Genomic DNA, 12,520 nt, shown 5'->3' with positions numbered 1-12,520 from the left:
CTGGATTAGGATTATTTATTGGTGTTTGCAAGGCACAATTTTGCTCTTAACACAGACCATTTCTGGATTAGACAAATAAAAGATGTGCAGTCAGTTAGACAGATTTGTTTTATTAGGACATGATCTGGAAACGGACATTTGAGGTAAATTTATTTTGTCAACATAGCAACAAAGTAAATCCAGTACCAATATACGTCTTTCTTTACCACAATAATAACACTGTAGCACTTCATTTAAAGGCTCTACGTTGCGAAAACGAGCACTGTTGAGTACTGTAGACCCTATGTTGCTGTCTGATGCATCAGAAAGCTGTGATCTGAAAACTAACTGACTATTTTACTAAAATGAAATAAAAGAAGCAGTGGCTGGGTGTGTATGCCTGCCTCAGTGGCGGACCTCTTGGCGGATATCCTCCTCATCCTCCAGCTCATCTTCTTCATATTCGCCCATCTCATCAGCAGTGGCGTCTTGGTACTGCTGGTACTCAGACACCAGGTCGTTCATGTTGCTCTCGGCCTCGGTGAACTCCATCTCGTCCATGCCCTCGCCGGTGTACCAGTGGAGGAAGGCCTTGCGTCGGAACATGGCGGTGAACTGTTCAGAGATGCGGCGGAACAGCTCCTGGATGGCCGTGCTGTTGCCGATGAAGGTGGCGGACATCTTGAGGCCACGGGGCGGGATGTCGCAGACGGCCGTCTTGACGTTGTTGGGGATCCACTCCACGAAGTAGCTGCTGTTCTTGTTCTGCACGCTGAGCATCTGCTCGTCCACCTCCTTCATGGACATGCGTCCGCGGAAGATGGCTGCCACCGTCAGGTAGCGCCCGTGGCGTGGGTCGCAGGCGGCCATCATGTTCTTGGCGTCGAACATCTGCTGGGTCAGCTCGGGCACGGACAGGGCGCGGTACTGCTGGCTACCTCTGCTGGTGAGCGGGGCGAACCCAGGCATGAAGAAGTGCAGGCGGGGGAAGGGCACCATGTTGACGGCGAGCTTGCGGAGGTCGGCGTTGAGCTGGCCGGGGAAGCGCAGGCAGGTGGTCACTCCGCTCATGGTGGCCGACACCAGGTGATTGAGGTCGCCGTACGTGGGGGTGGTGAGCTTGAGCGTGCGGAAGCAGATGTCGTAGAGGGCCTCGTTGTCAATGCTGAAGGTCTCGTCGGTGTTCTCCACCAGCTGATGCACGGAGAGTGTGGCGTTGTAGGGCTCCACGACGGTGTCGGACACTTTGGGCGAGGGCATGACGCTGAAGGTGTTCATGATGCGGTCGGGGTACTCTTCGCGGATCTTGCTGATGAGCAGGGTGCCCATGCCTGATCCGGTGCCACCGCCCAGAGAGTGGGTGAGCTGGAAGCCCTGCAGGCAGTCACAGTTCTCAGACTCTTTCCTCACCACGTCCAGGACAGAGTCCACTAGCTCAGCTCCTTCCGTGTAGTGTCCCTTGGCCCAGTTATTTCCAGCACCACTCTGACCTGGAAAAACAAAAGCATTGCAGTGGGATTGCAGATATTTATTGCACAAATTGCACATGCACTCATTGTTCATCTATATTCAAAGAATGAGGCCTAAGTGGAGTTATCTTCAGTCAAGGACTTCTATGGTCAACATGTGCTTCCTTGCTCTTTCTGGGGTATGATTAAGCGGCAGCTGAGGTAGGCTGCATTTCACAGCCATTTTGTTACTGCACAATGTCCCATCAGAGGACCCTGGAAACAGAGCTGTGAGATGGAGGGCAGTCCCCATTTGGAGAATATTTAATGAAGCTACCAGTGTATGTCATGGACCAGTAGTTTGAAAGACGCTGATTAAACAACACACAGTGGTGCAATTAAAATAGATATAGCTTCAATACAAAATGGACTGCATTAAATGTGCTAAAAAGGACTTTCAACGTTCATAAAATATTATATTTTCTAGTGATAGACCTCAGACAGTGAACCTTAAAATTACTATAAGTAAAATGATTTAGAAATCCTTCAAGCAAATAAAAAATAGTAATATTAGTCTAATATGTTGCAATTACACTGATTTGTTGTCTTGATTGTATTGTTCCATTGTTGTCTATGTGAAACTGTATTGGTTTAATGTAGTAAAATCAGCCATACTGATTTTCTGACTGTCATGCTGAGTCACCGTCAGTGACCCAGTGCCCCACCCCCCCGCCCACCACCCTCAAATATAACCCAAATTCAGATCCTACTCTTATAGGCTTTTCCATTAGCTCCGTAGTTTGATTCCCAACTCACAATGATAGATAGATAGAGAGATACTTTATTGATCCCCAAGGGGAAATTCAGGAATCCTGGGGATCCTCTTATGATTTATATATGATCCTGATATGTTAAGCTGTCATGATCACTTACCGAAAACAAAGTTATCTGGCCTGAAGATTTGTCCAAAGGGGCCGGAGCGGACAGAGTCCATGGTGCCTGGCTCCAGGTCCACCAGGATGGCTCGAGGGACAAACTTATTGCCTGTTGAAGAGAGGACGACATGGCAGTTAGAGTCCGCACCATACTGGGCAGGAGCAGTCTCTGTTTCTGACTGTTCCTGCTAGAACATATCAAAAGTGCAAAGACATAGACTTGTTTCTGGCACATCCCCTATGTAACCCTGTCCAGCTTTCTAGAATGTTCACAGTGCATGCACAAAAGAATATAGGCTACCTGAATGTCAGTCCCTTAAGGGGCAAAGGGTGGGGCAGAATGGTGTTACCATAGTTTCAGCCAGTGTCATTATTTCATACAGATACATGATTAAAAAGAATGTTTGCCAGAAGCACTGCTATGTCCTCTTAGTACCTCCCTGGGTAGTTGTTTAATGAGGACACCAGCCCTCTAAGCTATTTTTTCTGCCTCTCCCTTCCGCAGACTGCAGTAGCAGCTCTGATAAAGTGCTTGCTCCAGACACAGAAGGGGGAGAAAACAGCTGAGGTAGACTCATTACATTCAGCTCAATGCATGTGACACATCCAATGTCCAATGTTTCATAACATTAAAAGCTGTCACTTCAAAACTACTCACTCTAATGTTCAATGTTTGGCATATCCTTATTATATTCTGTCCTATTCATTCATCCACACCAGAAATGACATTAACTTAGCCTACTTAAAAAGGGAAAATGACAACATTATTTTGTCTTGAATGCGTGCGTTTGTTGATGGCACGTCTAGTTTTTCTGGACACTGCAGTGAAAGGGTATATTTCACCGCATTGCAAGGCCGTAAAGCAACATGAAGCAGACACTGAGATAGACTTGGAATATGACTTTACCGGAGGCTTCATTGTAGTACACGTTTATCCTTTCCAGTTGCAGGTCACTGTCACCTTGGTAACTGCCAGTCGGGTCGATGCCATGCTCATCACTAATTACTTCCCAGAACTAGAACAAACAGGCATTGGGGTCATTTTACATCCACTACTACCACTATGTGCAATAGCCTACGTATATCTATGGTGCAATGTCAAACGTCAATCATTCTGACGATGAATGAGAACTAATGAGACCGGTGAAATAGCCTATTCCCGGCCTGAAACTTGTCGTGTTTGCGCATGCACTGGTCTGCGGGCTGTCACACCGCAGACCATCATAGCCACTGCAGCCCCTTGCCCCACATCTCGTGTCCCCATGCACCTCGACCGCACCCATATGACACACACAAATCTATACTTAATCTACGCAGATATCGATGGCAGTAATTCCAGGCGGATTTCGGCTATGCAACACGACTGTCAGGAGGCTACAATCTAGCCTAACTGAAATATTTGAAATACGACTAGATTCAGAGATTCTCATTAGAATCAGTAACACTAAGACTAAGTAAAATACACAAAATACTTGATACAACCTAGAGGTTAACTTGAGGGAGGGCAATGCCACGCAGTTCATTAAAACATGCTAAATATCTCATGCTTAAAGGAAAAGTTGTGATAAGTTAAAATAATTCATACAGTAGGCTACCCTTACCTTTGCACCAATCTGATTTCCACACTGACCAGCCTGGATATGCACAATCTCCCTCATGATGAAATTGGTAGGCTACCCGCAGCAAGCCTTTTGTTTCGCTCTCAACCGTGATGTGCTTTAATACCTACAGCTCTCAATCGGTCCACCAGCCGTCTCTACATTCCTCGCGAACGGTGAGCCTGAGGGAGTCATCATTTAGACCGGTGATTGGATGACGTCACGCCAGCGCAGCATCCCAGCATCACCGTTAGCCTATCAGCGAGCACCACTTTGATGCAGTGGGGACGGGGGTGAGGATGCGGCATCGCCCGTCCTGACGGTGCAGCTGTGGTGCAAGTGTCCAACTGCTGATTCGCCAGGAATGAAATCATGTTTGGGTTCAGAGGTAGCGTTGCAATTCCAGGGACATCGCCTGAAAGTATGTCTGTATAACATGTCTGGTCTTTTGTCACTTTTTTGGATTTCCTGGATCTGCATAATTTTTATGGGCTCCCCTACAGAGGTCGCCATAGCACATGTCGTGTCATTCAGGGCATGTGTCCTAAAATGAGGACACTACCTCAAACCTTGTCTGGAGAAATGCATTGTTCGACACTGCTGAGGCCCGCAGTATTGTGGCAACATTTACTACACAAAGGCTAGCCTACTGTAATTCAATGTAATGAAGTAGGCCTAAATTATTTTGGTCGCCTTATTTGACGTGAGATCCTTTGAAATAAAAACGTTGAGCAATGCTCACTTAATTCATTAGGCCTATACAAACACAAATTCTTGCATCTGTGTGTTTTTTTTAGAAAGTGTCCTATACATTAAAATTCTGAGAGCAACGCTGTACATTTTGTGACTTATTTGTGTCATAGCATATGGTAAAGTCTTTCACCATTGGAGAAAGACAAGTAATTTCCTCAAGAAGACTAAAATTTTCACATATTAACACAAACATACAGTATATAATTAAACAAAGTCTTCATATCTTCATTTAGGTCAGAGATTAAATAGTGAAAATATAGTCACAAAACTTTTAGACATTTACTTTGAGCAATTTACTCCCCTTAATGTAGGTTAGCCTTAAGTAAGGTAATGGTAACCTAGCGTACCGCAGTTATGAATTAACCCATGAACACTACATAGCCTATGATAGCATATGAAAATCCATTTCTGCAGAGATCCAATACAAGGATACAAGGAAGTTTATTGTCACATGCATATAGTTACTGGATGTAAGAAATGCAGTGAAATTATGTCTGATGTCAGCCTATTTGTGCATTTATAGGGGGGGGGGGGGAGGGTAAAAAGTGCAATAGAAGAGGGGTTTAGTAGATTAAGTGGCAAGGGCTACATAAGAAAGGTGGGGGAGGATTGGGATTGGGGGGGGGGGGCACCAACAAGGAGCATCCAAGAGCAACAGGGGCAAGGAAAAACTCCCTACTAAGGAAGAAACCTTGGGCAGATCCACGGCTCAAGGGGCTAACCCAACTGCCAGGGGTCTTGGTGTGTGTGTTGGGGGGATGACAAGGGAGATGGGATAGTGTGCTGTGTATGTGAGTGCTGAGGAGTGAATGAGTGCACAGTCAGTATAGTGTGAGTTCAGAGTTGGGAAATGTTTGAGAGTGCTGAGGAGTGAATGTGTGCAAAGTCAGTATAGTGTGAGTTCAGAGTTCGGATGGCCTGGGGATAAAAACTTCTCCTGAGTTTCTCAGTTCTGGCTTTGTGACTACATAGGCGTCTTCTTGATTTCAGCGGTAGGAATAATCCACAATACTGGAAAAAGTAACAGGGGTCAGTAATGGGCATCTATTTTAGGTGTTATCAGCTTGGAAAATTTTGATTGTGACAGTGGTGTGACGAGTTGAACAGAGGCTGGGATGGGTAGTATTTACATGTAAAATAGTATTTTGTATTTTATTGGGTTGAAGAAAATGGTTTCGTATTTTATATCAAAGTACTGTATAGGTGTGTTTTTTTGTAGTTTAAAAATACAGGCAAATATTTTTGGTAAAACCAATACTTTTGGTGATGTGATCATAAAAGTGCAAAACAATGAATGTAACCTCTGACTGGTGCTGTAACCCAAATGCCCAAATGTGTTGTGATCATATTGAGATTCAAGAAGATGATCCATTGCAAGATGAGTGCAAGTTTCTTGAGAACTTTATCATGAGTTTCTTGAGAACTTAATCATCCAATCGGAACACGTTGTGGTTGCCCTGCAATATTGCTCAAAAAGTTGCCCCATGTATCATCTAAAGCAATACGATGAGAAATTCATATTTAACCCCCTTGGTGTTAGCGCTTACAAGTAATAAGTAAAAAAAAACAGCAAAGAGTGTCATCATCCTTCCTGATCAACAGCGTTACACAGTGCTATATCAAGCAATCTGGGCATGCATTGACAATGCCAGGGACTTGTCTCCACTTTGTACCACTTGATAAGTTCAGTACTTTTTGAGTGTATTTCTGATACAGTATTGAGGGCTTTGAGATGTAACAGGCAGGTCAGCATAGTTGGTCTGTTGACTGTTTAGCTGATTGTTCTCAAACAATGTCCACTTAATCAACAGAGTCAGTGTACTGATGAAGGACTGATGAATAAACAGATATGGAGAGGTTGCAAAGTGATTTCATGCTCTCTTTAAATAGTATTTTTAGTATATTGAAAATACAAAAATACAGTATTTATTTTGATACATGGCGTGGCTACTGTAGTTTACTTTGTAATTTATTTTAATGCACTTAAAATTAGGGTATTTCATGTTTATTTTAAATTACATTTAAATGTATTTTTACCCATCCCTGAACAGAGGTATAGGCCTAAAGTTAACCTGGAGTGTGACAAAAACCTTTTTTTCAATGGACAATGTGAATGTGAACACTGAGCCACAGGCACAATGGTGTTTTAAGCCCCCAATGTCATCTTCCAGGCAGCGCTGGATGGAAGGCACCAGGGTTAGGGTTAGGTGCCTTGAAGTCGATGGTGGGGGCTTCAAACACCATCAAGCAAAACGCAGTGTCTACAGAGTGAGGGACAGGGGCACAAGAGGTGCTCATCGGGTCAGTTGTGATAGATTGTGATTGGATGGCTAAACTCAATGAGTATGATAGATAGATAGATAGATAGATAGATACATTATTGATCCCCAAGGGGAAATGTGTGTGTATGAGTAGAGAGACATGTCTTGACAGATAGAGACAGGAGATGGTGAGGTGAAAGCTAATTTAATAACAAGGCAAAATCCATCCCCTAATTTAATTCCATGAGCAAGATCATAAGCGCAAACATTGCTCAGTGCTCCCGCACATGACAGCTTTGGTTCATGCAAAAGACACCTGACTTTACAGTTTGCCCGTCATTTAAAGTAGGGTCCATGGTGTCATCAGATGGTTGACTATAGTTACAGTTACACATCGAGACAAGGGCCATTTGCTAGCCTTTGGGTTCACATTAATCTCTTTCAACTTTGTGAAATACATCATTAACTATTGAAGAGTTCTGTAATTAAAGCATTTTAGTGGAAAGTCCCAACTGACGTGAAAAAATTACACCAGCCATTCACAACAGCCACATTTGTAGGTAATCAATAAATAGTGAAGTTTATTACAACAGCATGTATGGCTTATGTACAAGTGCATTATCTGTGTTAAAAAAAAACAACAAAAAAAACATACAAGGGCATTGAAACATGAGCCATCAGTGGTTTACATTCACTTCACTCACACTCTGTGCTCTCATTCCCTCGCGGGGTCAGGGTGTACCTGGAGTGGTCATTCTGTGGAGCTCCTCAGCTTGAGGTACATTCTTGGAGTGTGTTCTTTTGTATGGGCCGTCCAACTCATTTGTACAACAGGTACGATGGTTGCACCTACTGTATGGGGCACTAAGCAAATAACCCTCTGTTTTAAAGGTGTGATCATAAGGTGTGTATGAGCCTTGGTTAGTTTGGTTACATTTTGGTTATTATGAGCATGTCATGCCATATTGCACTGGCAATGAGTGACAACTATGCCGTAGGCTTGAAGGAAGCTCATCCACATCTCCAACACATTCATCTGATCATTCGCGGCTCTACTACCTCTCTCCTGGATGAACAGGTTCAAGTGGTTTTGCTGATATGGCTGGTAACCTTGCGGCAGTCTCCAATGGCGATTATTTAAGTAGCCCAGGGACTGCGTACTAGCACCTTTTCACTATGTAGTGCTGTCTAGGATACAGAGATAGTACAGGACTTTCAGGCCTGGTCTGGGACTGGCACTATTCCCCCCTAGTAATAAGAAATGATGTGCTTCGTAAGCTTTACATAATTTTGTCATGATAAAAAAAAACATGTATTGCTGCAGTGAGAGGGCACATTCTAGACAGATGGTTCTGCTACACGGAGGGGAATATTTACAAAAAAAAAACAACAACACCACCACCCATCCAATGAAGAGAGTGCTTGGTAATCAAAGGGCACTTTTTTCATCACAGGCTGCTATGCAACCTGAGTCAATAGCCAGCTCTTCCAGGTATCTACTATAAGTCCACAGCCACTAGACTGATGGTGGGCCAGGCGATGGCTCAAACTGCCTGATGCTAAAGCTAGAGACGTCTGGACTATCTCCTCAGGGCTCTCGCTGTTTGTCTTGAAATCATGGCTTCTTCAATGTGATGCTCGTCATTTTATTATTGTATAGTTCTCACAATAAGGTAAATGCACTGCACTTCACTTGAGAAGTGTACTGGTAATAGTTGACCAACTGGTGTGGCTTTGGCCCTTGTCGGCAAGTTTGTCAGTTGCATAAAAAATAGCCATTCTGTCTTTTAACAATACATCTATTCTAACTCAGAGTTGTCATTGGCTTGTGCCAAAACTAGCTGACATTGCTCACTGAATAACACAAACTGAAGTGATAAAACACCAAGCTACATCGGTCACTGCAATACCTAACTGTTAGCATTACATGATTACACAGTTACCACATACTGAATCTCTCAGTATTACAAAATATGTAGTCATTTCCCCGTGGCTATTCCATGGCGATCACTAAATGGTCAGAGAGTGGACTAAGCACTGAAATGATTATGACAACACTGAGTTCGGTCACATTGCGTTGCAATGTAACATCTCTTCTGCTCACATGAACGGACTACTGTAAACTGTGACTATGGCACAATGCTCTGCAATCTGCCCTCTGGCAAAGCAGATCAGCAGACATCACCAACAAATCACAGATTTTGGTACATGGCCACCAGAATTTGATTTTCAAAAATAAGCACATTCATAATTGTTTTTTTTCTCTAACGTATCAAAATCAGGAAATCACAAGTACACCAGCCCTCTTTTCAGTTTTCAGTACTTTATATTAATAGATATTAATATATTAAAACAGAGGTTGGATTGTACTTAAATATATGTCAGTATGTATGTCACATTTTGTAAACACACCAATTATTGCTGCTTCAAGTACATCTTTATGTACATATATTATGTCATATATGAGACATACTTACATATGTGGTTTATATATGCTATAGTATATAAACAGAAATCAATATCTGGCAATCATATTTTCAAAATGTGACACATATACTGACAGATGCTAAATACAAACTTCTTTGAGTCTTTGAAAATAATGTTCACTTCGGTCACGTCTTTGCTGTGAGGGAAAATTTCACATTTTCTTTTCACGGTTACATGCTGTGTTGCAAATTTTTGTGAAAGATAAAGTGCCACTTACATTCACACAGATATGGTAACAGTCCCTTGGTGTAATGCACTAGGGGCAGGCCATTTAAAAGATAAAGTTGCAAAATACATTTTTGTTTCTTTTTTTTGTACTCAAGCTCAACATTGGTAGCACAACAGCATACAGTACACAGGTTCTTATACCAAGGTTACCACATTCACAAGAATTCAATTGCATACACTGGCCCAACAAACTGTAAGAAAGTTCCAGTGTAAAAATACGAACATGTATGAAACAGTCCTTCATGAGGAATCCACAGCTATCCTTCACCTAAACCCATCATTTCAGCTCCTTCAGAGGGAGTAAACAGTGTTAGGAAGGTGTTCTGTTTGTTTAGGTTTGCATGGGCATGGCAGACTATTCATTCTTGGGTGTGGCTCTAGTGAAGCTTTGGAACACACACACGGCAGCACACGCAGTTGAAACTTGAGGTCTACAAATATGTTAGATCAATGCTACCTCCAAACATCATAAGAGTTGATTTTTTTTTCTTCACCATTTCATGTCATGACATGACAGTGAAGCCCCTAACCCTTTCCCTTTAAAAAGTAGTATCCTTTTTTTGGGCTGCTGCATATCACCTTGGTTTTCTTGTTTGGTTTTACTCATGTACTTTTTTGAAAGCTGCTATCTTTTTTTTTTTTTTTGCTCACCAAATTACAAAAAAAATATTTTTCACATAATATTGTACACTTCACTACCGGTACCTTTTTTCTGCATTTTAGTTTGTTCCAATTAAATCCACTACGGTGTGTTAAGTTCTCTTGGCACTATTCAAATGGTGACCACAAATGGCTGCTATACAGCTTTCCATAGCTTAGGACTTAGGACTTCCTTCATTTTCAACAAGCAGGTCTTTGATGTGCCAATAATAACCTGGATTTAACTGACTGACACCAGTGCAGCCCAATCACAGTAACCAGAGTGTCAGTCACTCCATTTTGGAGGAGGGAAGGAGATGCTCCAACTGTGGATGATTCCCAACTTCCTTCCTCACGTTTTCCTGTCCCTTTCCGGGTGAACCTCCGTCAGGAGAGCAGCTCATTGGTTGCACACTGGAAGCTCAGAACTGGCTATTTTGATGACCCTTCCCCCCACCCCCCTGGTCCCGTGACGACATCTCAGTCCCCTCCTGTGTCAAGACCACTTGGGTTGGGGGGGAGGGAGAGAGAAGGCTAGTCTCCTGTGTAGAGAGGGCAACTGGCTATCATGAGGACGCCACTCCGTTGGTAGTGGCGGCATCAGCAGCTGTAAGGCCAGAGTCTATGGGCGAAGAGACGGTGCAGTCCATGCTGAAGGATGGGGGCATCCCTGGAGGAGAGGGCGGAGGAGAGGCCGCAGCTGAGTCCACTGTGAGGTCTTGGACAGTGTCTGTTAACAGAGGATTGGTTGAGTCCACGTTGGGAAGGGGAGGAGAGGGGGTAGCAGCACCTACGTGACAGGGAGTGGTAGTGACCGGCGCGATGGTAGAGTCCATCAGTTTAGGAGGTATGATGGATGGAGAGATAGAGTCTCTAGACAAGGGAGGAGAGGAGGATGGGACAGGTGGAATGGTGGCGGGCAAACTGTCTATCAAAGAGGGGATGGGGGAGTCCACTAGAGTTAGAGGCGTGGAGTCCAACAAAGGAGAGGTGCTACAGTCTGAAACGGGAGAGGGAGGGGGGGCAAGGTCGTCATTAACGACGGGGGACGAGGTGGGATCGATTAAATCATGGGATGTGGTGTCCACCACGGAGGGCGCTGTGGTTTCGTTCACGAAGGAAACATCGGCGTCCATGTCAGGGAGAAGGACGTCATCACTGGCCACAGGAGCAGGAGAACTCTCGCCGGCCGTGGAGGAAGCTTCGACGAGAGGGGCACTGGCCATTGGCTGGGGTGAGGAAGAATCAATTAGATCTGGACAGGGGGGATCCATTTTGGCCATGGGCACAGCATCCGCTAAGGGGACAGCAGGGGGAGGTTCGATTTTTGCGGGGGACACAGGGGCATCTGTGTCGGGAGGGGCAGTCGAGAGGTCAGGAATAAGGTTGGGGGCTGCGGGGTGTCTGGGAGAGCTGGCTCTGGGGGCTCTGGTGGAGCTTGTGAGGAGGGGAGTGCTGCTGTCCTGAGGGAACTCCGGCTCGACGGACGCGAGCTGGACCGGCTCCGAGGCGTCCTCAGCTGGACGGTCCTCAGTGGGGTGGTCAGTGGTGAGGCCGGCCTCGGCAGGCCTCGTGGTTGGCGCTGTGGCGCACGGTTCGGCCTCCTCTACAGCCACGGGCTTCGTCGTTAAGTTAAGCGCAGTGTCCTCGGCTGCCTGGACGGCCACGTCCTCCTCGATGTGGAGGGAGGGCAGGGTGATGTCGACGGCCGACGACGCTGTGGAGTCCATGGTGGACACGAGGGTGGCGGCGGCCTCGTGCAGTGGCGTGTCGGCGACACGGGCGTACTCCCGACTCTCCGACTTGGTCAGCGGGATGTGCTGCTCGCCGGGCTTGCGCGGGGGCAGCAGCGGCTGGCGCGTGTAGCTCTCGCCGTCGGCCAGCGTCTCGGGCAGCGGCTGGTAGCGCGTCTCGGGCAGCAGCAGGATGCAGATGATGCAGATGAGCGTGCAGCAGGCAAAGATGACGTGGTGCAGGAAGTAGCCCTTCTGGTCGTGCAGCTCCATGATGGGGGCGGTCAGCATGCCAAACCCTGCGCTGGCCAGGACCAGACCAAGGCCTCCACCCCTGAGCACAAGCACAGTCAGGCAGGTCTTTACTACCAGCTCAATTATGAATATAACAAGCTAACACATACACTTGAAAAACTAGCAAACATGCAGTCATGACACGACAACCTGTACAAAGGCACT

General features: G+C 45.3%; 2 protein-coding genes across 2 annotated transcripts in view; both read right to left on the bottom strand.

Annotated features, from left to right (window-relative positions):
- Window positions 1-90: 90 nt before the first annotated feature.
- Window positions 91-4,142, bottom strand: tubb2 (tubulin, beta 2A class IIa). Its single transcript, XM_042102468.1, has 4 exons — window positions 3,964-4,142; window positions 3,270-3,378; window positions 2,361-2,471; window positions 91-1,469 (listed from the first exon to the last, which is right to left on the bottom strand). The coding sequence occupies exons 1-4, from the start codon at window positions 4,018-4,020 to the stop codon at window positions 385-387; spliced, it is 1,362 nt and encodes a 453-aa protein (XP_041958402.1). The 5' UTR covers window positions 4,021-4,142; the 3' UTR covers window positions 91-384.
- A 3,018-nt stretch (window positions 4,143-7,160) lies between these two features.
- The window catches only part of slc22a23 (solute carrier family 22 member 23), a 39,605-nt gene continuing 34,245 nt past the window's right edge, over window positions 7,161-12,520 (bottom strand). Inside the window, exon 10 of the mRNA XM_042102416.1 lies at window positions 7,161-12,395. Within this exon, the coding sequence (XP_041958350.1) occupies window positions 10,895-12,395 (1,501 nt within the window). The 3' untranslated portion in view covers window positions 7,161-10,894. The remainder of the gene's footprint in view (window positions 12,396-12,520) is intronic.

The sequence above is a fragment of the Alosa sapidissima genome, chromosome 1, assembly GCF_018492685.1.
Source record: "Alosa sapidissima isolate fAloSap1 chromosome 1, fAloSap1.pri, whole genome shotgun sequence".
Taxonomy (NCBI): Eukaryota; Metazoa; Chordata; class Actinopteri; order Clupeiformes; family Clupeidae; genus Alosa; species Alosa sapidissima.
This window is presented reverse-complemented; position numbering and strand designations above follow the sequence as displayed.